The following is a 27,867-nucleotide window of genomic DNA, read 5'->3' on the forward strand; positions in this document are numbered from 1 at the left end:
TTGACTGCCTGTTAATATATTGTTCAGAACGAATCATAAGCTGAAGCCGAGTACCAATCAAAGCTAACCACATTGATTGGCTTTGATCTCAACATCATTTTTCTTGTGATTCGAATAACTATTGTTTGGTTATTATTTGTGATGCGTTCTCACAAAACACAATCTCCAAAATGATCAAGCTATTTATGTCACTGTCAGAAATAATTCCTAAAATAAATTCAAACATGGTCAATATATTAGTGGGGGGTCATGGGTTCTTTTGTGGGAGTTTTAAACATTTTCTTTCTAAACAATAGTGGTAAAATTTTTATGTTTTTTACAGATATATTTTGTAAAAATGTCACTAGGATTTCATACTTGAACCTATGTTCAATTCAAATTCAAATTGTCGATTTTTTTTTCTTGCATTATTAAACTTTAGGATGAGTTTTTAGGAGTTCAAAGAGCTCGAATTTTGTATCCTTCGCAACAAATTTCACTTCCCATTGATTTGAGAAAGTCTTCAACTGCAATGTCAATGAAAGTCTTACATCTTCAAATACAAAACTCTTCAACTATAAGGTAGGTGTTTGGAAAGTCGGATATTTTAGTAGAATATTTTGGGACTTGGGTTTTTTTTTATTTTTTTCACAAAAAGACAAATTTTTTGTAAAATTAAAAAAAATATATCCAAACAAAATATCACATCTAACCTCATAATCATTTCATTTTTTCTCTCAAAAACATCACATCCAACCACAAAAAACCGACTTATCTTCCTAAACACAAAATTTTTTTTCTCCAATAATATCATACAACTAAAAAGACCTATATAAAAATTCACTTCCCAAACACCCACTTTGTTTTGGCTATTATAGTAGGTTATGTGCTTGTTTGGCATATGTTAAAATAGCATATGTCATTTTAGCACATTATCCTATTTAGGTTATAATCATCTTATTTGGGTCATATCATTTCTCTACTACATCACTTCAAATTCAACCCATATTTTACTCTCTTTTTTTTGTTGTAAAAAGTCAAAAAGTATACTAATTTAACACTTCCTAAACAACCCTTAAAATTTTTGTGTTTGGTAAATAATTGAATTACCACATCACTTCAAATTTAACCCATATTTTACTCTCTTTTTTTTCTTGTAAAAAGTCAAAAAATATACTAATTTAATTATAGCGATCCCGGTTGTCCCTTTACTGTTCTGTTGTATTCTGGACTCGATTCCGTGAAGTTGGTAGTGGTATCTATCTTGTTGCCGTCCTTTAATTCCACTTGATTGAGTTTTAGGATGTTTTGGGCAGGTTGGTTAGGCCTTGGTTTCAATTCCTTGTTGTTCAGTTTTTAGGCAATCCGCTCAAGTAGGTCTTCTTGCGCTCGAGCGGGGATTGCACACCTCTAGTATTTCATGTTCCTGCAAAACTTCTGCAGGTGTGATTTTTACGCTCGAGCGGGTTTGTTTACGCTCGAGCGGTAGCGCTCGAGCGGGTTTGGTGGCGCTCGAGCGGGTAGTACTTTCTGGGTATAAGTTTTAGGAGGTGAAAATCTACACTCGAGCGGATTGGTTTTTGCGCTTGAGCGGAAGTGCTTTATTCTTGTGTCTTGGTGCTCGAGCGGGCCTTATTGCGCTCGAGCGCGTTCAGATTTTTGTTCTTGGCGCTCGAGCGTTGTGTTCTCCGCTCGAGCGGGTCATACGTATATGAGTTATCCGCTGGGTGATTTTAAATCACTTTTTGCTTTTCTTTCTCTCTCATACTTTTTCTAAAAACCATTTTTGAGAGCCTCTCTCTCTAGAAACTCCATTCTCTCTAGGGTTTGATCTAGTTGGAGTGTCCTCATTCTCTTCGGCCTTTGTAAAAGTCGTGTTGATCGTCGAGGGCGTCGCTTTGATCCGAAAATCTTGGGCTTTGGAGCACTTTGGTTTTGGTCTCTTCTTCATCCGAGCTCCAACTTTGAGGTAGGGATAACCTACTCCTCACTATGGGCTTTGTCTTTAAATTTTAGTATTTTGAGATGTTGGGTTGGTTTGGTAATTTTGTGAAAGTTTGGGGGCTTTTGTGTAAATTTACAAAAAGTTGGGGTTTTAGCTATATAAAACCTAGATGCGTGTTTGGCATGAAAAAGTGAAATTAATATTAAGACATTAATAAAAATTGAACCTAAGGGTTGTAATGTTAATTATGAAAAATACCCTAATTACATTGATTGATTAATTTGTATAATTAATTGTTGAAGATGAGGGATTGACTTGAAAATGTGGAAATTGGAAAGGGAAGGGGTTAAGGGATGTAGTTGGATCATTTATCACTCACCTAGTTGAAATGTTGATTATATATCCATTGTTGCATTTATTTTCTGTATAGAAATAACTGCTTTGGGCTATCGGTGGAGGATAGTCGTGATTGTTGTAGACAATGCATGTTGATTAGGCTAACTGAAACTAATCACTGAAATGCGTCATTGAGTTTGACGGTTGAAAGAATACATTAAATTTATGTATTGTGTGATGATGTGTATAATTATTGTTTATATGCATTGTGTCGTGTTGGAGGAGATAGGGGATGTACTCCACGGTTTATGGGAAGATAGGGGATGGACCTCTAAATCGGATGTTGTTGGGAGGAGATAGGGGATGGACTCCATGGATAGAGCTCATATGCTTATCTATTAATGTGTTGACAGAGCTCATATGCTTGTCTTTGGAAGTGTGATAGTGCTCTTATGCATATCTATGGAAGTGATGATATAGCTTGTATGCTTATCTGTTGATGTGTGATATAGCTAGTATGGTTATCTATTATGAAATAAGAAAGTGTTTAATATGAGTTATTGCCTCATATGAGTTGTTTGGCCAGGTTCTGAGCCATGGTTATAAATTGAGAATTGAACAGAATTGAAAAATGGATTGTAACATGGACTTGTATGTCATGAAACTGTAAAGTGTGACAAGAGAAAAATATCAGTGTTGGCCATCTATCAATTGCTAATCTTTTTGTCATTGTTCATATTTGGTTTAGTGTATGTCTATTGGGCTGTGGCTCACCCTATATGGGAATATCATTTTCAGGAACAGGTAGCATGTCACCTCCAAGGACGTAGCTTGGGAGGTTAGAGGCGGGCGGACTTTTGTTGTTTTATTTCTTTGATGTATTACATGTATATTCAAGCAAAGAGCTTAATGTGTAAATGAGTTTGTACTCTTTTGTTGTAACCAAGTGTTAACTTGGAAAGCTGTAAGCCTTTAGGGCATTTGCTTTTGTTGTTAACATGTAATACTTTTGGTAATGGAACTCTGATGAATAGAAGAAAGTGGAACTTTTGTATATCAATGCATGTCTATACTGATGGGTTAATACTATTATTTTGAGGGCGTTACATTAATACTTCCTAAACAACCCTTAAAACTTTTGTGTTTGGTAAATAATTGAATTACCACGTCACTTCAAATTCAACCCATATTTTACTCTTTTTTTTTTTCACGTAAAAAGTCAAAAAGTATACTAATTTAATACTTCCTAAACAACCCTTAAAATTTGTGTGTTTAGTAAGATAATTGAATTTTTTTTTATAGTTAGATGAGATGTTTGTGAGAAAAAAAATGAAATGATTATAGATTTGATATGATATTTTGTCTTATTAGCTATTTTTGATATGACATTTTGTCTTATTGACTATTTTAATGTATTTTATCTTTTTGTGAATTTTAGTCAAAAAATAGCCCAAACCCAACTTGCCACTTAGGCTATGTTTGGGAATAATTAAGTATTTTAAAATAAAAAAGTCACTATAAGTTGTTACATCATTCTCTCTACTTTTCTGCACATCTTTTCATAAAAAATTAAAAAATTATTAAAATAACATGTTCTCAAACGAGACCTAAATATATATTTTAGTAAAAAAAGATAATATCATTTTTTATTTACATAACTAACAAATTACTGATTAAAAATGGTTTATCTGTTATGTAAATAAAATTGGGGCAAACTCCAGTGGAATTTTTAAAAAGTAATTATATATTTATGAAAATTAAACTTTTTTTTTTACAAATTTTAATAATTTTTAAATATATATAGATTAAGTGTATCAATCAAGTACAAAAATTAATAAAATATTAAAAAAATCATTAAAAGTAAAAAAAATACCAATTAAAAACTCATTTAAAAATAAAAAAAATTCCAAACCAAATAGATATTATTCACAAATTGCAAAATATCATCATATATATATATATATATCATAATAAATAATCAAAAAAATAATCATAATAAATAATCAATAAAATAATACAAATATTTATATGAGTAAATTTCATTTTCTCTTTTCATGTTTAGTTATTTTTTCGCGTTTAATCCTTAAAATTTATGTTCTTCACTATGGCTTCTATGTTTTAGGTTTTTCTCAACTTATTTCAAAAGTTAATTTATGTCCAAAATTAAATAAAAAATGCCATGTTAACAGTCACCTGATATATAATAATATTTTATTATATATAACTCATATATCTAACACAAATCCAAACTTCGAATTAATAATATATTTTTACATGGGAAATAGTTGCACAGTTTTGACAGTAATTTTTTTTTATTATAAAATCATGAAAAATTATAACATTTTAATTTTTAAAGTGTATAAATTTTATCATTGATTTGTAATTTTTTTACTGTCACATTTTTGTTGTTATTTTTCTTTTTATATTATGTGACAGTTAATGTGATATTTTTTTTATCTAATTTTAAATAAAAATTAATTTTTACAATAAATTATGAAAAACTTAAATATGAAAGGTTAAAGTAAAAATAAAAATAAAAACTTTAAGAACAAAAATGAAAAATAACCTAACATAAATATATATAGAACATTGTTATTCAAAACAAAAAATTATATCAAATTTTCAAACTCAGACAATCAATTAAAATATTAAAGATAAAATTTTTAGTCATATTTTCTCTAATCATTAATTAATCATATCACTTATATCTAGAAAGTAAATTTATATATTATCAACTAATCATATCACTTATCCGTTATGATATAAATATTTGTAGAGAGAGAGAGAGAGGAAGTACCTTAAAAAAAAAAAAAAAAAAAAAAAAAAAAAAAATTGAGCTTGGAGGAGAGAGAAGAAACCAACAAAAGAGGAGAGAGCTTGAGCTTCAAGAATTTGCTTACTCTCCCAATACATCTCTCTATTTATCTATCTATATCACACCAAAATCCCAAATGCTTTCTCTCTCCTAAAATCATCAATCACAACAACAACAATAACAATGTCCTCTTGGCTATCAATCTCTCTCCCCAACCCCTTCAAATCCGACGATCAAAACCTCTCTCCTCCATCCCAACACTCTACGCCTTCCTCGGGCGATCACAGCCCCACCGTCGGCGTCAAAGAGGACCTCTCCGTCCTCGGCCAGACCATCGGCCGCCAACTCCGCGGCGTCGCCGCCTTCCTCGCGCCTCCTCCGCCTCCTCAACCACCGCCTGATTCCTCTTCTCAGACACTCGTTGGCATAAGGAACGATCTAGTGGAGATCGGCGGTAGCTTCAAGTCCTCTCTCTCTCTACTCTCCTCCAACAAAGCCGTCTCTGAGATCTCTCGATTGGCCTCCAATTTGTTGCAGTTTGAGACCATCCAAGCCAATGAGGTTGAAGGAGATGATGAGGACGAGGACGAGGACGAGGACGATGAAGACGATGGCTCTGAAGTGGCTGGGGTTACAGATGAAGTTCTCCACTTCGTTCAGGAGATTTCGTCAAGGTCAGAGTTTTGGACCGACTTTCCGCTCTCACTAGATAATGGTAATCCATCTTGTTCTATTCTTCAATTGAATTCAATTCCTGTTAGCATTTAACTTTGAATTATTGCAATTAATGTTTCTGAAATAACTTAAGTTAGAATTTTTGTAATTTATTAGTTTTAATTTTATGTGCTAATGACAATTGGATTGCTGATTGTTAGTATAATAACTAGTACCAAGTTGGGGCATTTTTATTTGGTGTAGAGGAGATTGTTGTGTAGCTGGTTAATTTGATTTTATGAATATTAGGTTTCTAGAATCTTAAGAAGTTTTGAAAGATGTTTTTGCTTATTAGTGGAAATTATGTAGAAACTGTATTGGTGATGTTCCGTTGAAAATGCCATACTTGTGTAGATTATATGATGTCCACATGCTATGCATTTGTTGGTTTTTTAATGCATCCATTCATTGTTTATTATCTGTCTGAAACTTTACTATGATGTTGGTCATGTGTCCATTTCTTGATGCTTTTGAGCTTTCTTCACCGGATTTGGATAGATTGTATTTGTTGGTAGCAGCCAGAATTGAAGGATTACTTGATAATTTGACCAATTTAGTTGGGTTTTCTGTCATTGAGATGTGAATTAAAACTTAATAGAAGTGGATTTTGCTGCTGAATCCTTTACTGCACAATGGGAAATTAGAAGTTATAATGGCATTCTTGTGGAGTAACCGTGCAAATACTGCTCTGCTTGAGGTGTCTCTTGAAGCTAAAACCAATTCTACTTTATTTAAAGAACTGGGTTTGGAAGTCTATTTTAGATTTCTTATTGTTAGGAAAAATGTGTTTCTCCTTAGTCATTTTTATGTCGGAAATTTCATTCATATTTTTTAGCCTGTAATTTAGGCATTGACTTGATCTCATGCGCATTCCGGGTTCTAACATTTTTGTGAGACAAGTAAGGCTATATTCAGAATGAAGATTCACTCTGAAGAATACATCACATTGAATATCTTCAGAGGAGTTAATCTTATAGGCATATCACTCATATATTTGCATTTACACACAGGTTGGGTGTTATGATATACATCATGGGGTTTCATGGTTTTGGTTTTAATTTGAAGAGCTTAGTTTATTGAGTCTTTGTTAGGTTTTATTAATTGTTGGTGTTTTTTTTACTTTAGTCACCCTGAATGATTGGAATTCATAATAGTAAATCAGTGTAGAAACAGCGCTTCATGCGTTCAAACGTATGAGGAGCTTGTTTGTACAAAAGTGTTACCACACTTATCTTAACTTCTGGTATTGTGATCGTTCAAATGCATGACTGGTTTGTATGAATGCACGCAACACTGTTTTGATTTTCAAGACGTATTAAAAAATTTCAATGCTCACATGCATTTGACTTCGTGGGACAAGATTTTCTTTCTCACTTGGCTTAGGTTTCCTAGGTATATCTATAAACTGTGGTTTTGTGACTTCTCTGGGGGATGCATGATGTTAGAGAGACAGTTTGATCGCATTAACTTGTTAGGAATGGTCTACATTGAATGCGGGTGAGAGAATTGGTTAGGTTCTTGGGTGAATCACTGCACAACAGTATATCATTGCACAACCATTGCTGGGATAAGCACACAGTGTTATCTGTGGATCATATAGCAAGGAGGCTAGATTGTGATGGACCAGTTGTGGAACAAATTGGAAGTTCAAGGAAAGATTGACAACAAACAGAGAAGATTGGGAACGACTGGGATTGCTCATGGTGATTTGAGCAAGTAGGATCTTATAACTTGATTTGTTTAGTTGTGGATTAGCATTACAAAGTGGGTTTCTTATGTGCGTGATTGTTTGGTTGGATGATTTTCATCGAGTATTCAAAATCATCAACATAATCAGTGTTCCTTGAGATAAATGTGATTTTATTTCTAAAAGAACCCGCTACACTTGTACTTGTGTGCCATGGAAACCTTATTATATTCAGGCCTAGAAATTTTTTTAAGAATGCTTGAGGGTCATTAAAGTAGGGTATTTGAACAGCCTTCCCGTATAGTGCTTGGAGTTTATAGGTAACTCTGCACTGTAATCTAGTAAGCTTTCTCTTAGTTTGCGTCCCTTGAGCATGCTATCTAGAGGGCATTTCTCTGTAGTAACCAATAAGTTTTATCTGGCTCTTGGAGAATTCTTTCCAAAATTCTTGTTAATACCTCCTTTTTCAAGCTGTTCCACTGGCAGTCCAACCAAAGTGGCTTCATGGGATTCATCATCATGATAAAAGAGATGCCATACTAAGAAGTGAAAGCAAGAAAAACAGGTTTAAGCTTCAATATCAACCCAAAGGAAGCTTTTGATGTGGCAAGTTGGGAATTTACTTCACTTGAATATTATGGAAATGATTTTCCACAATGCTGGATCAATAGAAATTATGGCCACCTTTGTTCAATGGATTGCAATAACATAAAACTAGTTAAAGCATGCCTTGGTGGTTTTCCTTCTTTACCGTCCCAAATGGTACACCATGCCTAAGTGACCTTTTTGCTGGTTCTTTTTTATTGACTTGTTAAATTAGGCTGTTTCAATGAATTATAGGCAAGGCAACTATGTTATTCATGGTAGCAAGTGGCTGAGGGTAGGAATATGTTATAACATAATCCTTGATCTTGGCATCGGTACACATTACACTGTATGCATCTTCTATTGATCTGCATTCAGGCACTCATTCTTGGGAAGGTTTATACACCCATGATACCTAGCCTAAGTATTCTTCAATTCTAAAATTGTTCTTAAACATTAAAGTTAAGATATAAGACTAAAAAATGTCTTACACATCCACAGCTTTATCAAGATCTTTTTGAACTTGTTGACACCAAAAAAATTTAAAATTCTCTGTCGACAGAGGTTCGGACACGTTCAAAAGAGGGCCAAGGATAAAGGAAGTAAAGTTAGTGGCCTAAGAAAGAGGAATAAGAAAGTGGAATGAAGAGGCAATACATGGCAGTAGCAGAAAAAAAAAAAAAGAAAAAAAAAAAGGGAGTTAAGGCAGTTGTAGCAGTTGCAGTTCATGGGCAACTAGGAGCATGGCAAATGGGCACGAGGCAGCACGACATGGCCATTAAAAGTCATATAAAAGGTAGAAGTTCAAAGAGAAAAAGGACTCTTCAACAAAATTCACAACCCATGTGGAATTAGAATTAGCATAACTTAATTAGGAGTAGCTCTTGTACTTAGGAATAGTTTGCTTGTAATTCAGTCTTTGTAGCCAAGTTTACCTCTGTCGATTGTTGTGCATTTTGAACTTGTAATTTAATTCTTGTAATTAAGTGGTAAGTTTACATGTTCTTCAATCAAATTTCAGTTTATTTACACTTGTTTCTTCACATTACAACCTCTAAAGAAGTCCTTGAAACTGTCAAGACATAGAACACCAACCACAATTGTCTGATCTGTTGTTGTTTGTGAAAATTTGGTTCCTCTGTTGAATCTCCTCCGTTGATTTGACCAAAACCAGATTTTTGCCAACATATTTTGGCACGCAAAGTGGGACTTGTCTAATTTGGAGTGATGGATAAGAAGAAACAACACAAAGTCTTTGAAGACCCTGAGAAAAGGGTTGAAGGATTAGAGTTGGATGGTGGTTCGAAGGAGTGAAAGACAACCTAGGTGATGGCCATTCAATGGCCAGACAGGAAATAGGTCAAGGAAATGGCTAAAATGTGGCCATAACTGGCCAATCCAGTTGCCCTCCTGCTGATCTGAGAAGGGTTCTTCTACTGCATACTCAGCAAGCAATTAGCTTCATGTCTGCACATGAGAACCAAGTGATGGTAGATGATTTGCTGGCTTTGTTTGAGAAGGCTAACATCAAGCCCAACCAATCAAGAAGGGTTGGGGAGGAGACTCAGGTAAGTAAAGCACAATTTGTAACTCCTGTGGCCCCTCAACAACATACAAATGTAAATGAACCTGTATCATTTTATAGACCTTGCACACTCCAAGAAAGATATGAGGAGGGAATGACTGTAAATCCTATGTTTGAGAGGGAATACCTCGCAAACCCAGTAGTTAATTACAACTCAAATGACATGAGAATGAGACTTGGGGGGCAACCAAGGCCACAAATGTATGGTACTCATGCATTTGATAGGTTTGTAGCAGGTTATCATGCTATGGCAGAACAAAGAAATAGGCCAATCAATCAAGTAAGGCCTCAGAATATGCAGGATCAGGCCATACAACAACCATTCTATGAACCTAACATGATGAACCCAAGGCCTAGAGGGCCTGTCTCCCCTTTTCCTTACTTCCAACCAGAAGTCCAAGGAGGGGGACAGCAACAACAATACTTTGACCCTCAGATTAATAATAGGCAGCAAATAATGAACTTGATTCAAAAAATGTATGGCCCAGGCTTGAGGAGGCCAAACAGACCTATGTTTAGGAGTCCATATCATCCAGATGGGGATAATATATATGCCTCTCCCGAGGAATTTTTGGGTGCCTGAATTTTTCTTGTTTACAAGTGCAGAGAGGCAGTCCACCATTAAACATATAAGGAGATTTGTGTTGCAGTGTGGAGAAGTAGGACGAAATGATCTTTTCAAAATGAAATTATTCCCTAATTCATTGTCTAAGACTGCATTCACTTGGTTCATCAACTTGCTAGAAAATTTTGTGCATACTTGGCAAGAGATGAATAGTAAATTTCATGCTCAATTCTTTAGAACTGAGCTTGAAGTTACCTTAGTAGATCTGTCGAAATTCAAACAGAAGCAGGGAGAGACTGCAGAACAATATATTGACAGGTGTAAGAGTTCAAAAAACAGATGTTATGCATACATTCCTAAGATAAAAGTTATAAGATTAGCTCAAAATGGTTTAGATTTCGAGCTGAGAAAGAAATTTGAAGGAATGATGTTTAGAGATTTATATGAATTGTCTTCTAGGGCAACCAGTTACGAGTCAATTCTTAGGGAAGAAGAACAAAGAAAGGCAACTTCATTTGGTACTTATTACCAAGAAGTTGGTTGTGATTTTGATATAGACATTGATGTAGCACAAATTATTGGCAAGAAACCTATGGTATGTGAGACTAAAAAAGGTAGAAAAACCTGTGGACATGCCATCAACATAGCCAGCAAAAAGGAATGTGACTACATCTAGTAGACAATATTCATTTGATTTATCACAAGCAGATGCTTTGTTTGATGAGTTAATGGCCAATAAATTTTTAACTTTAACTCCTGGCCATAATATTCTTAGAGAGAGAGAGAGAGAGAGAGAGATAGAATTGGAAAAGAATATTGCAAATGACATAATTCTTTTAGACATTCTACTAACAAGTATGTTACATTTCGAAATTGTGTGCAGGATTTGATTTAAAAAGGACTATTGAAGTATGCTGAGAAAAATAAAGGTGTGATGGTAGTTGACAGTGATCCTTTTCCAGAGGTGGTAGGTATTAATATGGTGGCAACTGGCCTCCAATCGATTGACCAGAAAAAGGGAAAGAATCCTAGAGTTCTTGTTGGCACAAAAAAAATTCAATTAAATTTATGACACGTATAGAGCCTATGATAGGAAGGTTATAGGTAATCACTTCCTGAAAAAAGATCAACATGATCCGTTGAAGTACATAAATAAAACGATGTTGTATCTCAATGACGTTATTCAAGATGCTCAAAGGATACGTGGAGCCTACGAAAGATGACACCTGTAGAGCCTACAGCAAGGACACCACACAGGATGAAACCCCAAAGATCAATCCGGTTAATAAGATATACGATTAATCTGATAGCGCTATTATTTAAAATTCGAATGGCGCTATCATTCAATTTGAAATTCAAATTGAAGATGAAGCATTCCTATCACCTGATGGCCCTCCATAAATATGAGAACCATCACACAAGACGGGAGATTAAGAAATCAGAAGTGAAAAGATCAGAGAGAGAGAGAAAGAAATTGAGAGCTAAAGAAATCGTTACAAGAAAGAAGAAGAGAAGCCTAGAGAGCTCAAGAGCCTACGCTAATGGCGATGAATAGGCAAAGGGTTCCAAACCCAAGAATTGTATTTTGTATTTGAGGGTTCAAAACCCATAACAATTTCAATAAAATATTTATTTTTCTTAAATTGTCTTTTGTTGTTTATTTTGTTCTTCATTAATCGGAGGTTTCATTTGTATAAAATGTGTAATTAACGATCTGAAATACAGATCGGAAATAAGAACATGCTATTCAAATAATCAACACTGTTTAGTCCAAAAACTAAATAGTGGACATTTGTAACATAAATTTTGAAATGTGTTGAAACACTTTATGTTTTAAAATTTGTGTCTACAAATTCTGGCACGCCCGGTGGGACTTATTTCTCCTCCCATCTTTTGAAGAACAAAAAAATATATATATGTATATAGTTGAAACTTACTGACGTATTCTTTTGTTATAGGAATGCTAAAGCAACTGTCAAGAGACAAACCTACACTCCAGTGATTCTGAAATCACCAAGGGTGGAGATGGCACCCATCACCCAAGGGGCTCCGGAGCGAATGCTCTTGGCTGTCCCAAAGGTAGAACCAGCGAAATCCTAGAAAGATGCACTTCTTTCCCCTATCACCCAAGGGGCTCCGGAGCGAAAGCTCTTGGCTGTCCCGAAGGTAACTGGTGTGACGAAGAAAGTCACACTTCTCCAGAAAGCTGAAAGTTTAAAAAAGATTACTGAAGATTATGTGAAAGCGTCGAAGCAACACACAACCGTGAGGGCCATAGCCCAAACGAAGAGCTTTCTAATTCAGGCAAAGAAGGCTAATCAGTTTGCAACTACGACTTTTGTTGCAGCTTCAACGGGGGCAACAAAAAATATTGTGGCCCAACTACTCAAAAAGGTAGAAGACTCCATTAAAATGGTGGAGTCTGCCCAGAAGAAAGCCTCTGCTGAAAACATGGCCATCATTTGGGCCATTGGGAGGAGGGTGATGACCCAAAAGGCCCCTGTTGTTGAAAAAACAGTTTCGGCCTACGAACCGATAGTTCTGTTCAGAACACAAAATCGGTCAAACCAAATCTCAGTCAATTTTCAGGAGCCAAAGGAACACTCGTTGGCTCGACAGGGTTCGAATAAGGAACACCTGTTGGCCCAACGGGATTTGAATCAACATCAATTGATCCGCTTTAAAAATGTAGGGATTGTTCATGAGGAATTTGCAGAAACGCAAACGGTTCCTTCTATGCCCCTTGGGGCTCGACTTGATGTGTCATCTGGTCCAGTTTCGAAAAGACAAAGGCGAAGAAGAAATAAGGCCTTAAAGAAACTGGAAATAAGAACAGTGGCAACAAATGTTGTAGGAGTTATTAAAAGGGCTTTCTCGAAAGATGAACCCCCAAAACAAATTGAAAGTCTTGTCTTTGTTGGAAAATCCAAGGTGGAGAAGGGTAAGCAATCCTTGGGAAATATTTCTACTTTGGTTGAACTATCTATGGAGGGAATAAGAAAAGGGCCTGTAACAAGGTCCATAACTCGTCAGGCTCAAAACAAAGAGCAGTCAGATGCTTCAAATATGAGTAATGTTGTAGGGGTTGATAATCCTTTATACGAACAAGATGATTCTATCTCGTTCATTTCAACGGATATTGGAAACAATGAATTGAGAGATATCAACAAAGTCGCAATTATGATGACTGAAGTTGAGAAAGAAGGTGAAAATTCGCAGGTCCAACAAGACCAAGGTCTCAAGGAAAAAGTGGTGGCCTTACAAGAACAACTTGAGAGAAGAGAACGGGAAAAAGTGGTGGCCCTACAAGAACGACTTGAGAGAAGAGAACGGGAAATGGCTGCTATGTTGGAGCAAATGCAACAGTTAGAGGCCCAAATGACAGGACCAAGAAGTGCACCCAAACAAATGACACAACCTGTTGTGGGGACATCTGTAGGCATAAAAAGCACACTAGCACCAGGGGGCAATGGTCCTTGTTACTCCGATCTAACCAGTGGTGGTATGAATCCAATGCTCATGGCCATGATTGATGATATGGTGAGGAGACAAGTAAAGAAAGTCAAGGAAAAAGATGATGAGAACTTTCGAATAATTACAAAACCTTACCTAACATGGGTAGATGCTGTTTCATTCCCTTCTGGTTTTTCCCAACCAGATTTCAAAATGTTTCATGGAACAGGAGATTCAAGACAACATGTGGCTCATTTTCTTTCAAGGTGCGGGCCAATAGCTCAGAATGAGGCCTTATGCCTGCAACTATTTGTTCAATCACTTGAAAGTTTTGCATTTACTTAGTATGCTAACCTTCCTGAGGGATCAATCCTAAATTGGGATTCCATGGTGAAGGAGTTCCTTAAACAGTTCTGCAACACACAAAGGCGAGTTGGAGTACCAGAATTGATTGAGGCCAAGCAACGTGACAATGAGTCTGTTATAGATTTCATTGCAAGATGGCGTGCTTTGACATTTGCTTGTCCTCAAAAGTTTACGCAATTAGAGTTAATTCGGATGTGCCTTAACAACTTCCGACATGAGCTCTTTATGGCTCTTATGGCTCAAACTTTTGAAGGATTCAATGATCTATGCACTAAAGCTCATGATATGGAGCTGCATCTAGCTAAACGAAGGAGGCCTAGGGCCATTGAAAGGGTTGAGTCCTTGACTGCAGCTACAATCGAAATCAGAAAGAAGGGTCCCGTTGTAGTAGGGGCTAAAAAGCCCAAAGAATTTTAAAAGGTGACTATGAAAGAGAGGTTGGAGAAGAAATATTCTTTCATGGATGATCTGGTCGAAGATCTGTTGGAGCAAAAGTTGATTGCTCTCCCTGAGGTGAAAAGACCACATGAGGTAGGAAAGACCAACTATCCAAAGTATTGCCCCTACCATCGTTTGATTAGCCATCCGATAAAAGAGTGCTTTGTTCTGAAAGATAAAATTCAGGAACTTTTGGACTCCAAGATTATCGAGCTCCCTTCTCAAGAGAAAGCATCTGCTAACCCAATCACTATCGACAATGATAATGAAGGTGAATGGGTTGTTTATCAGTCAAAGAGCATGAAGAAAAGACAAAATGCCACAGTGAAAGCTAGAAGTGTGGTTGATTCAACAACACAAGGGCCAAAAGTTTCCAAAAAGCAAAAATCAAAAGTTTCTAGGAAACAGAAAAAAGCCAAAGTAAGTAAGAGAAAAGGAAAGAAGAACTTAAAGAAGGAAAAAGGGGAGAAATTGGTCCCTGATGAGCAGTTAGAGCAAGGTCCTCTTGTCCCTGTCACATTGGAGGAATTTCTACCTTCAAAATTTCAATCTGTGGAGTTGCAGACATACTTTGATAAAAGAAGGGAGGAAAAGTTTACTTTGGCTCCTTGCCTAACCATCATTGTTTTGAGTGATGACAAGGAAGATGATGGTGAAGTTGGTTCAAAAGTTAGGGAAGGAGATTGCATTACATCTCTTATCTGCATACTTGACTCACCAGAGTATACACCAACTTCTCCAGAATACACACCAACCTCACCAGAGTATACACCAGCTTCTCCGGAGTACACAACAGAAGCCTTTTCTCCAAAATATTCGCCAGTACCACCAATGTACTATCAAAGCACTCCAGAATATGTAAGGGAAGCAGAACAAGGAGACACCGAGTGTAGGTCCGACTCTGAGCTTGTGAAAAAGGCGAAAAAACGACTACACTTCAAGGATGATGAGGTGAATGGCAGGTGTAAGTCGGATGATGAAGTATGGAAGCATTCAAGTAAACAAGCAAAGTCATCTCAAGAGGATCCTAATGAAGATTGGGAACTTGACTTTTTGCCTGATGGTTCACCATACACATCCCCAGCTAGGACATACGATGGAGAAAGTGTATCAAGTGACCACTTTGACTTTCCTTGTAATGTCATCACTGTGGATGTAAATTTTGAAGAGCGAGAAATACATATCATTCGCAAACCAGGTGATGATGAGAAAGCAAAAATTGAAGCTAGAAGGGAAACGGAACATTAGGCAAAAGTAACAGTCTTTTTGAAAGATGAAGGTTTTGAAGCCCATCAAAATTTGATTATTGAAAGAAATCAAATTTCTGGACACCCTTTCCCTAATTGGGTCGAATGGGTTCAGTTTCCACGAGGATATGCAGTACCTCGTTTTCCTTTATGTAATGGGACAGGTTGTCCAAGGCGCCATTTGGTTCGTTTCCTTGCACAATGTGGAAACACAGTAAAAAGTCAGGCGTTACTTCTACGACAGTTCGTTCTTTCTTTGGAAGGATGGGCAGCAGATTGGTACTTCAGCCTGCCACCTAATTCAATCCCAGATTGGGACACCATGGCTGATCGATTCTATAGGACATTTTATAAACCATGGCCAATAGAAATTGAGATGTCAAAACATTTGGATGACGAAGGTACATCTTCTCAAACATATGATTTCATAGAAGGCACAATTGAGGAGAAGATTGAAACTGCCCTTGACCTTCGAGAGATGGGCACTTATCGCCCAAGGGATTTGTTCCCTTTATGGGTAGAGCAAACACCATTTCCTGAAGGATACGAACTTCTGAATTTTGTCCTATATGAGGGGTATGGAGATCCTCAAAAACATATTAGGCGTTTTTTGAAACAGTGTGGGGGAAACAGCTCAAAATCAAGCACTTTTCCTAAAACAATTCCCCCTTTCCTTAGAGGGGATTGCCTTTGACTGGTATTGCTCCCTCGATGGAGTCGTGGTGCCTAGTTGGGAGGCCATGAAGAATCTCAATGCTTTTATAGGCGTGACTCGCGGTACCTAAGAAATGGGAGAAGAATGCAGCTCTAGGAAGATGGAGAAGTGACTGATGATGATGATCACCTTGTAGCTGGACCAGTTAACATGGTCCAAATAAGTGAGGGAATAAAAGAAGTTGAGGTCAACGAAAAGACGGTTGCTGAAGTATGCCAGACTTATTTGACCTACCGGAGGAAATTACGAAATCCTCAGGACCCTCAAACGTCAGAAGTTCCACAGGTTTTGCTGGAGGAAGAGCAAGTGAAATATGATGTACTAGCTCATCTAAAGAAAATTCCAGCATTGTTGAGTGTATATGATGCACTGAAAATGTCTCCAGAGCTTCGAAAGTCTTTAATATATGCCCTGTCCAAGCCAGGGGATTTCCACAAAGAAATCGAGGGTAGAAATCAAGAGAAGGCAACTACATGCATGGTTATGGTAACCTTTGGTGACAAAGACATGTGTGCTGAAATGACAGACCATAATCGGCCTTTGTTTGTCACTGGGCTTATCCATGATGTGAAAATTTCTCGAATTCTGGTTGATGGAGGATCTGTCGTAAACCTCTTGCCTCGGAGGGCCTTAAACTTATTAGGGGTTCGAGTTTCACAACTTCGCCCAAGTCGTTTGGTCATTCAAGGATTTAATCAGAATGAACAACGCCCAATGGGGAAGATTGAATTGCGAACCAAGTTTGGGGATATTGAAGAAAATACTGAGTTCTTGGTCATTGATGTAGACACCTCTTACAATGCTTTGCTTGGGAGACCATGGATGCATAATCATCATGCAGTGCCATCAACTTATCACCAATGCATTAAGTACCCGTTGCGTTCACCCAAAAAAGAGGGGGACAATTGTGGCTGACAATGATCCATTTGGAGAAGTAGAGGCTTATTATGCTGATACTCGCTTCTATACAAAGACTTCACAAAGAAAGGGAAAAGATGTAAAAAAGTCTGAAGATACTCCGAATGTCAAAGACACTCTAGAGTCTACTCCAGTTTCAACAAAAAGAACTTTTCGATATGTGCCAAAGTCCGAAAGGAAACTGGGGGCAATGGCTCTAGCCCCAATAAACCCAATTTTGGATCTCAAGGGTGAGTTCACGTTGCCATTAAGGAGGACAGAATGCACCTATGTGGAGAAATATAATAAGATTGTGGTTCCTTCTAAAGGAAAAGGGTCAAAACCCATCATATTCCACTCACTTGGAGATGTTGAATAGAAAGTGAAAGTTGAACAAGTGCCAGAAGAAAACATCTCGGGATTTAAGAAGCCTACCTTCAGTGCAGAAATCACACAGATGTTGGTAAAAGTTGGTTTGGATCCTGAAAAAATATCAGGAACAATGACACCTTTTGACTTTGCATTAACACCTTCACAGAGGCAGGCTATCCAGTAAGGCGGTATTATCACCGCCAGGACAGAAGGGTTAGGCTATCATGGGGATGAGGAAAAATTTCCACTAAATATGACTATCACTCAAGATGTGTTGGAAGATGTTGACCAAGATGAAGCCCAACCTGCACCAACAGAATTTGAAGCAGGAGGCCAAGCCATCGTCGATGACCTTCGTGAAATAAATCTGGGTGATGAAGGAGAAAACAAACCAACCTTCATTAGTGCAAATTTAAAGGAAGAAGAAGCTCAGTAATATATTTCCTTCTTAAGGGAGTATCGTGACATATTTGCATGGAACTACAGTGAAATGCCTGGTCTTAATCCAGAGGTTGCAGTCCATAAGCTTGCAATTCACCCTGAGAAACAACCAGTTAAACAGCCTCAGAGGCGAACTCGACCAGAGCTTACATCCCAAATTGAAGCCGAAGTCGACAAGCTTATTAATGTAGGATTCATTAGGGAAGTCGAAGTCGACAAGCTTATTCAGATTTTCTGGTCTTTACACAAGCAATTCTTCTTAAGCAAAAAATAAATCTAAGCATCTCATACTTGTTGCAGTTGATTTATATCTGGAGAAGTTTTGATTAAATGAAAAAGTTCTAAAGCTAACCAAGTGCTCATAAGATTAATTTTTGTAAAAATCAGATGTGAAAAGAAAATAAACACATTTTAATGAACTATAAAGCTTACTTGAATTTAATGGCAGGAACAAAGTGGTAGAACTATCTTTCATAAAAAAAGGGGCAAGACAAGTAGCCTAGTGAAGGACATCTGCCTTCCCCATTTATGATGCTCAAAAAAAAAAAAAAAAAAAAAAATGCTGTTAAAAAAGAGAAGCAATAAATAGAGAAGCATACCTGATTAAAAGGAATTTGAAGGAATTTTTTTGTGCCTCCTTTAAAGTAAAAAAAAAATAATAATGGTTGGAAAGTTGCTGGAAATTTCTGGAAAAAAAAAAAAAAAATCTGCTGGGAGAAACAAAATCTGCAGGGAAAAAAAAGAGGCTGCAGGAAAAAATATATGAATAGGTGTTATATAAAGCAAAAATTCTTGCTTAAGAAAGGAGGTAGTGTTCTCTTAAAATACTTCAAAGAAGCAAGAGTTTAGGTAGGATTTGAAATACTAAGTAAGAGTTTGTGTAGGATTAGAAATCCTACCAATGCTAATCCATCCTATTCCATTTTAGACAAACTCCTAAAATATATATATATATATATATATGCTGAAAAAAATCCTAAGTGGCAAGTTGGAGGCCCATAAAAAAAAGGCCCAATTAAAAATGGTGGCCTAGAAAAGGAAAGGTCCATGATGGCTTAGAAAAATCCATGATCTGCTGTAAAAAATGGTGGCAAGTTGGAGGCCCACAAAAGAAAAGGCCCAATTAAAAAATAGTAGCCTAGAAAAGGAAAGGTCTATGATGGTCTAGAAAAATCCATGATGGCCTATAAAAAAAATCTGTTGTAAAAAAAAAAAAAAAAATGGTGGCAAGTTGGAGGTCCACAAAAGAAAAGGCCCAATTAAAAAAATAGTGGCCCAGAGAAGGAAAGATCCAAGATGGTCTAGAAAATCCATGATGGCCTAGAAAAAAATCTACTGTAAAAAAATGGTGGCATGTTGGAGGCCCACAAAAGGAAATGCCCAATTAAATCTTGGACTTTACTCATGACCCTTAAAAAAAAATAAAAAAAAATAAAAAAAAAAAACAAAAAAAAACAAGTCCACAAAAAGGACTCATGCAACAAAAGTACTATAAAGGGCAATTAACCCTTTATTTAAAAAAAAAGAAAAAGAGGTCAAGTCCATAAAAAGGACCCATGTAACAAAAGTAAAAGGGCCCATGAAAAAAGAGCCGTCAACCCCAAAAAAAAAAAGAAAAAAAAGGCCAGGGATCAAAGCAAAGAAATAATCCCATCCAAGACCTAAAGATCATCCAGATAAAAGTGCCAAATTGTCGTGACTTGCACAATTAAGAAAATTCACTTGTACAAGTCACGAGAGGCATTTGTTGGAACATAAATTTCAACTAAATTTATGACACTTATAGAGCCTATGATAGGAAGGTTGTAAGTAATCACTTCCTGAAAAAAGATCAACATGATCCGCTGAAGTACATAAATAAAACGACGTTGTATCTCAACGACGTTATTCAAGATGCTCAAAGGACATGTGGAGCCTACGAAAGATGACACCTGTAGAGCCTACAGCAAGGACACCACATAGGATGAAACCCCAAAGATCAATCTGGTTAATAAGATATACGATTAATCCGATAGCGCTATTATTCAAAATTTGAATGGCGCTATCATTCAATTTGAAATTCAAATTGAAGATGAAGCATTCTTATCACTTGATGGCCCTCCATAAATATGAGAACCATCACACAAGACGAGGGATCAAGAAATCAGAAGTGAAAAGATCAGAGAGAGAGAGAGAGAAATTGAGAGCTAAAGAAATCGTTACAAGAAAGAAGAGAAGCCTAGAGAGCTCAAGAGCCGACGCTAATGGCGATGAATAGGTAAAAGGTTCCAAACTCAAGAATTGTATTTTGTATTCGAGGGTTCAAAACCCATAACAATTTCAATAAAATATTTATTTTTCTTAAATTGTCTTTTGTTGTTTATTTTGTTCTTCATTAATCGGAGGTTTCATTTGTATAAAATGTGTAATTAACGATTTGAAATACAGATCGGAAATAAGAACATGCTATTCAAATAATCAACACCGTTTAGTCCAAAAACTAAACAGTGGACATTTGTAACATAAATTTTGAAATGTGTTGAAACACTTTATGTTTTAAAATTTGTGTCTACAGTTCTCCTAGTAGAATTGGAGAGATTGCACAAAGAAAGAATGGAAAAGGCTGCCAAAGAAGTAAGAGGGAAAAAAGTTCAAAAGTCTGCCAAAGAATTGAAGAAAGGTTCATCTGCTTCAGATGTGGTACTGAAAAAGAAAAAGCCAAGGCCATTGTGATAGATGGACTTAAAAAGATTGGAAGGAAGGCCTTAGGTTCAATACTATGGGAAGTGGTGATCTACAGATATTTGATAACAACTATTTGTTTTATGATGGGTCAGATCCAGGAATAGTTGGCCCTGTAGAGAATTATGGGGAGGATGATGCTCCATTTTTGTTTCAAGGAGCTCCTGTCCATCCATGTTTTGGTGGATCAAGTAATATTAGAGCTATGCTAAAACAACAGAGAGGTTCTAAATCATATGGAACTCTAAAGGTATTGACAAGGCCATACAATGGCCAGCAACAACATTTTGTGAAGCCTCATAATGGCCAACAACAGATTGGAAGGCCATACGGGGGACAACAACAGTTTGTGAGGCCATTTTGGGGGTCTCAACAGCAGTATCATGGTCCAAGAGTGAGGCCAGATATGCAACCAGTCCAACCAAGAATGGTGAAGCCTCCAGTGCCACCTAATTTAGGATGGCTAGGGAGAGTTCACCCAAAATTTCCTATGGGTGGCTGGAGACCTATGGGAGAGAGAAGGACTCAAAAAAGAAGAGAACAAAGGAAGTTCCATGCCATGATGTCCAGAGCTGTAGGAGATAAAAGAATTGGAAGGCAAGATTTAGTGTGGACTAGAGATGGTTTGATTCCTGCTTCTTCAGTTAGGGAAATGAAGGGGTCAACTTCAACTTCTAGAGCTCATCTAGTGCAGCCAATTTAGATTTTAAAGAGGAAAATGGAGCCAGAAAAAGCAGCTGACAAGACTGCTGAGAAACTTTCTAAAAAATGATTGCAGAGGGTTGCGGCTAGTTTTCCATTGGTGCCAGGTTAGCTTGGCCCTGTCGAGCAACAGAGTTTCTGTCTGAGCAATAGGGAAATAGGGGGCCACCTCATCAGGAATAGTATTATGGATAAAGGTTGGTCCTAATTCCCTTTTAGCAGAGGAGTCTCCATGATTTATGCAGCTATCAAATTTGTGAGCTTGAATCTTCTCCCTAATCTCAGGAGGAAAACGAAGCACTGGTTGAGATTCCGGAGTCTCTGGTTGTTTGGCTTTTGATTTCTTGGGTGCCATTGTTAGGGTTTGTTTTGCAGAAATTGAAAGGATGCAAGAGATGGTGCGAGAAATGAAAAGGCAGGAATAGAGTTTAGATTCAAATTCTCAAGTTTATATTGTGTGGGTATCTCCGCATTGGGCTACACTAGTTTTTGGGCTAAGGCCCAATTATTTTGATAAATGGATCATATTCAAGGTTTTAAAAAGCAGCCGCAACCGTTACGTAACGCCGTTATGTAACAGTTTTGGCGGTTACCGCCACCTGTTACGGCCGCTTTTGCAGTGTGATTGAGATTCACAGGTGTGTCGGCCGTAACGGCTGCCGTAGCGGTCGTAACGGTGCCGTAACGGCCTGTTACGCACCGTTACGTAATGGTTCCAAACTGTTTCTTTCGAAAAAACACACAAAAAAAAGCTGAAAATGGGGGAAGAGGGATAGAGAGAAGAGGGAAGATAAAGAGAGAAAACGGAGGAGCAAGAGATAGAGAGAGAAGAGGGAAGATGAAGAACATGCTATTGATTTGTTGAAGTTGTAAGACTTATGCTATTCTATTCAGCTGCTATCACTAAACTATTTTGTTTGTGTGTGCCTATCTATATATTGTTTGAAAATAATAATAATAATAAGTGTGGTCATTATCTATTTGACTTGGTTAAAATATGTATATATATATATATTTAGACTTTTATTTATTCTCTTACTTTTGTCATTGTTTATCTTATATATAATAGTTAGTGATTGATTTTTTGTATAATATAAAGTTATTAATTATTAAAATAAAATGTAAAAACTCAATTTATAGTGATTTAAAAATATGAAATATATTGGATCATACTTAAAAATTTACAAAAATTGATCAATATTTATTTTTAACCCAATAAATATGCTCATGGAAAAAAAATATGCGTACTGGTAAGTTTTTTTCAAATTGTGCGAAAAATAAAAAAATTCACGGTTTCGGTTACCGCAACCGTTACACTACGGCCTTTACACCCCGCAACCGCAACCGCAACCGCGTCACCGCCACCGTTACGCCGACTGCAACCGCTTTTCAGAACCTTGATCATATTAATATTAAGTGGAGTCATATTAATATTGAAAGTCCATCTTTAAAAAAAAAAAATAATAATAAAACAGTATTCATTCAAGACAAAACTAGTTTTATCCTGAATAAGGGGGCATTGCTGACACCAAAAAAATTTAAAATTCTCTGTCGACATAGGCTCGAACACGTTCAGAAGCGGGCCAAGAATAAAGGAAGTAAAGTTAGTGGCCTAAGAAAGAGGAATAAGGAGGCAATACATGGCAGTAGCAGGAAAAAAGAAAAAGAAAAGGGAGTTCAGAGGCAGTTGCAGTTCATGGGCAGTTATTGGAGCATGGCAAATGGGCACATGGCAGCACAACATGGCCATTGAAAGTCATATAAAGGTGGAAGTTCAAAGAGAAAAAGGGCTCTTCAACAAAATTCACAACCCATGTGGAATTGGGAGTAGCATAACTAAATTAGGAGTAGCTCTTGTACTTAGGAATAGTTTGCTTGTAATTCAGTCATTGTAGCCAAGTTTGCCTCTGTCGATTGTTGTGCATTTTGAACTTGTAATTTAATTCTTGTAATTAAGTGACAAGTTTACTTGTTCTTCAATCAAATTTCAGTTTATTCACTTGTTTCTTCACATTACAACTTCCAAAGAAGTTCTTGAAACTATCAAGGCATAGAACATCAACCACAATTGCCTGATCTGTCGTTGTTTGTGAAAATTTAGTTTCTCTGTCGAATCTCCTCTATCGATTTGACCCAAACCAGATTTTTGCTAACAGAACTACTTTACAAATATATAGTTGCCTAATTCTAAAACATTAGTGTTTGTTGTAGAAACTATATCATGTCAAATTCCAGGAGAATACAGAAGACGTGTTCAGAATAGAGAAGTGCAAATATGGAATTTGGTACCCTACCTCAGACACATACAAGTAGTACTTTCTTTGTAAGAATTCCATGCTTCATGAAAATTTTGGAAAGTGGCTCCCTTTTTATGTATTTATTAAGCCATTTTCTAGGCAACATGTAAAACATGTTAACCTCATTGTCTCTTTAGCAACTATTCAATGATAAAGCTTTTAAACATTGCATTGCAGAGATTATCATAGATTGTTCATTCAGGATTGTGGCCTCACTTCCTTTTTCTGCTCTTATTTGGTCCAACAAATGAATATGGATTATGGTCTATAAGGCCGCATCATTTTGCTTCTAAACACTGGCTTGTTGTTTTGCAGATTTCGTTATGTCTGATGCTCAGAAAGAACATGCTTCAACTGTTGAAGATCTGGTCCCAAATTTTGCAGCTTTGAGGCATCAAACCTGCAGTTCTTTGAGTGAAGAAAATTTTTGGATGATATATTTTATTTTGTTGCTCCCAAGACTGCATGAGCATGATGCCAAGCTTCTATCAACACCTGAGGCAAGATTGTCTTTACATGTCTTGTAATTTATTGTTACTTGTAACTCCCTTGATGGTGAAACCTAATACAATATGAACTCTTTAGTGGAGCATCCAAATAGACACGGTAACCGTATTATGATTAATACAAACAGACATAGAATAGAATCTAAGTACGGACATTTCTAAAAAAGGTGGCGTGTCAGTGTCATGTCCTTGTTGGACATCGACACTTGTCGGACACTTTCCCAACTTGTGTCCGACACTCATCCAAACGTGTCTTATTTTTTTAAAAAGAGTTTAGACTCGGACACTCTTTAGACACTTGGAGGACACACATGTCCATTGCTTGAACACACGTGTCCATTCACACATGAAACTAATTACAAGTTTAAACAAAATAACTTAGAATACGATGATAAAAGAAAAATAATGTCAATTTATAGAAATTAGTATTATATTGTATTTATTTATTGTCTTAGAATGATATATACATATATATGACATATAATAAATATATAAAATTTTATATTCTGTGCGTGCCCCCCACCTGTCGTGTCCTTTATTTTTTAAAAATTGTCGTGAGGGTGTGTCCGTGCTTCTTATATAGAATCCTTATTATAGCATTAATACGCAGAATCTGTAGGCTTAAAAATATGCTTAATGCTGTGTTTGGTTGAGGGATTTGAGAAGGGATTTGGAAAAGAAAAGGAAAAAAGTGTGTGAAATTAAGTAAAATATAGGTATATTTTATTCATATTTCACCTTCTTTTTCCATTTTCTTTTCTAAATCTTTTCCCAAATCCCCCAACCAACACAGCGTAAGACTTTTGCCAGGAAAACTAGTGTCCTTTTTTGGGTAACAAAGATCCATTCAGCATAGAATCCCTAGGGTTCTTTTTTGATAACTGTACTATAATTTTTGGCTGTGAAATGTGCTTAAGATGAGGTAGGATCATTCACGTGGCTTGCATATTTCTAGTCTCTGCATTTATTTATCTTTTTTTGGATACAAAATGTCAATTTTATTGAGGAAGAGGAAAGTGTAATAGGGGGCTCTGAATAGCACGAGGAGTGTAAGAGAGATTTGCTTCATAATTTTCTGATACAAAGGATAAAACCACTTTTGCCTGATTTTCGAGAAAAAAAGTTTTGTTGTTTGATACAGAAGTCCATTCAGCATGACATAGATTTGGTAACGATACAGTTTTTTTGCCTTGAAACATGCTTAAGAGTTAAGACAGGGCATATATGATCCTTCACATGGCTTGCTACGTATTGCTAGCCATAGAATTTATTTTTTCCCCATAATTTTGGATAAAAAACCTTTATGTTTTATTAGGGAGAGAAAAGTAATCAAAGGGAATCCAAAAAGCATGATGAAGGGGAAAAAGAACAGTCAAGTATAGAGACCACTCCTAAGAAGCACAAACATAGACATGCGACACGACACGGATACGCAAATTTTCAAAAAATGCAAGACATGACACGTTAGGGACATGTGCAAAATATATAATTTTACAGATTTATTACATTTCATATTTTTAAATAATTAATATTTATTTTATGTTAAATATTTAATTTTATCAAATTTATCAATCTTGGATTTGTTATTTTAGTAAAAAAATTAAAAATTTTAGTTGTTTTTGAAAAAAATGGTCCTCAGGATGTCTCCAGGTGTCCGAACATGTCCGATTCTTTCCAATGTGTCCGGAGCATGCTAGTGTCTGACACATGTTGGACACCTGAACCTCACCTCCGGAGAGGTGTCATGCTTCATAGGACCACTCCAATATCACATAAACTCCTGTAAGTAGTATAAGAGAGATTTGCCTTTTGATGCTTGATAGAAAGGGTAGAATCACTTTTACCTGATTTTCAAAAAATATGAAATTGGGATAAAGATTTTCTGTGGGACATCAACTTTTTAATCAGGTATCATAACCAACTGGAACATTTTTGAGACCGAAGCTGATGTGGTAAGCAACTGAAACCTTGAGATTGTAATTGATCTCTGCCTGAACAAAAAGGAGCCAAAAGGGAAACAAAGGTTATATAAATAGAGAGTGGTACTGATGGTTGGTTTAGGATCTTATGTGCCTCATTCAAATGTATGTATTTGGCCATTGCGATGCATCTTACGCAAGAAAGTTTCACAATTGCAGATTGTTGAAGCGAGACGGATACTTTTGCAGAAGCTGCACGAAAACAGGAACACACCAGTAGAGGAGACTTCTGACGACTCCCCGACCATTAATTTGTCTCAGGAGGGTGAAAGGGCCGATAACACACAAGGACATGACAGCCCATCTCAGGGAAAGGAAGTTTTGGCCGAAAGTGCAAGTGAAGAACGAGATGTGAAAATCCACCATGAGAATACCGATCAGTGGTTAGAAGAGGAAGATGTCGATGATGCGCCTACCTCCTCTGCAGCAGATGCCCAGAAACAGCCAGAAACTGAGGAGGATGTCTCATTCAGCGACCTCGAGGACGATGATAACGATCTCTCTGGTAGATTATCATCAAGGTTTAAGCCGTCAGGGCATGAACGGGTTGCTTCGCCCAATGGATCGAACGAATGGGTTCGGCTCAATGAAAGTTCTGGAACTCGGGACAGTGGTTTGAAAAACATGGGATCGACTTCTCGAGAAAAGGATTCAGAAGGTGAGGATTCAAACGATTGGCTCACTGTTGATGATGTTGATTCAGACAGTGTGGTGGCTGTTTGAATCAACTCTTTCCTTCAAACTGTGTTTATTAATTTTAAAACCCTATGAAAAATAAGCTTTTGTTTAAATTAAATTATGAATCCATATTGAAAAAGAAAAAAGAAAAAAGAAGTTTGAATTTGGTGTTTCTAGGCCATTTGTGCTGTGTTTTTTAGTTTAAAGTTGTACATATACTTCATTATTATTGTGTTCATAAAGAAGTGAAAGTTGTTCCAAATTGCAACTAAATGCATTTTCTTTGCATCTTCAATATATGGTTCATTTGTAATTTTTAACCCATTTATATATATGTTTTGGAAATTCTGAATGGTGATCGCATTTAATTACTATCTTTGTACCAAATTATTTTTTTGGCAAGAAAAATTACAACTAAAGAATATTGTATTCGTGTCAATTTTAATTTTAATTTTAATTTTAATATATATATATATATTTTTTTGGGGACAAATTATCAGTACTAGATGAAATCTTTTAACTAGTGATTTCTTTTTATTCTTTTGAAGATATCAGGATGAGAATACATTTTGATTTCTTATTATATATGCTGGATAAACAATTAGGGGGCAGAGGGACATTTGGATATTATTTGACGTCGCAAAATAGTATTACACAATTATTAGGTCAAAAATCTTAATTCAGTTTATTTGATTAATGACATAAAATATCACATCAAATGTGAGAAGAAAGAAAGGAAAAATCTCCCGAGTCTGCCTAGCTTAAGACGAGAGAAATGAAATTTTTTTTTATTATAATACTTCTTTTTTTTTTTTTGAAATCTCTTCAAGAAGTGAAAGAGATG

At 36.4% G+C, this 27,867-nt stretch overlaps 1 protein-coding gene across 1 annotated transcript; it reads left to right on the forward strand.

Moving 5' to 3' along the window:
* Nucleotides 1-5,051: 5,051 nt before the first annotated feature.
* On the forward strand, nucleotides 5,052-27,296 carry LOC114266262 (uncharacterized). Its single transcript, XM_028207154.2, has 3 exons — nucleotides 5,052-5,790; nucleotides 24,176-24,360; nucleotides 26,505-27,296. The coding sequence occupies exons 1-3, from the start codon at nucleotides 5,259-5,261 to the stop codon at nucleotides 27,066-27,068; spliced, it is 1,281 nt and encodes a 426-aa protein (XP_028062955.2). The 5' UTR covers nucleotides 5,052-5,258; the 3' UTR covers nucleotides 27,069-27,296.
* The last annotated feature ends 571 nt before the right edge of the window (nucleotides 27,297-27,867 follow it).

Source organism: Camellia sinensis, chromosome 5, assembly GCF_055761805.1.
Source record: "Camellia sinensis isolate YWXY chromosome 5, ASM5576180v1, whole genome shotgun sequence".
Taxonomy (NCBI): domain Eukaryota; kingdom Viridiplantae; phylum Streptophyta; class Magnoliopsida; order Ericales; family Theaceae; genus Camellia; species Camellia sinensis.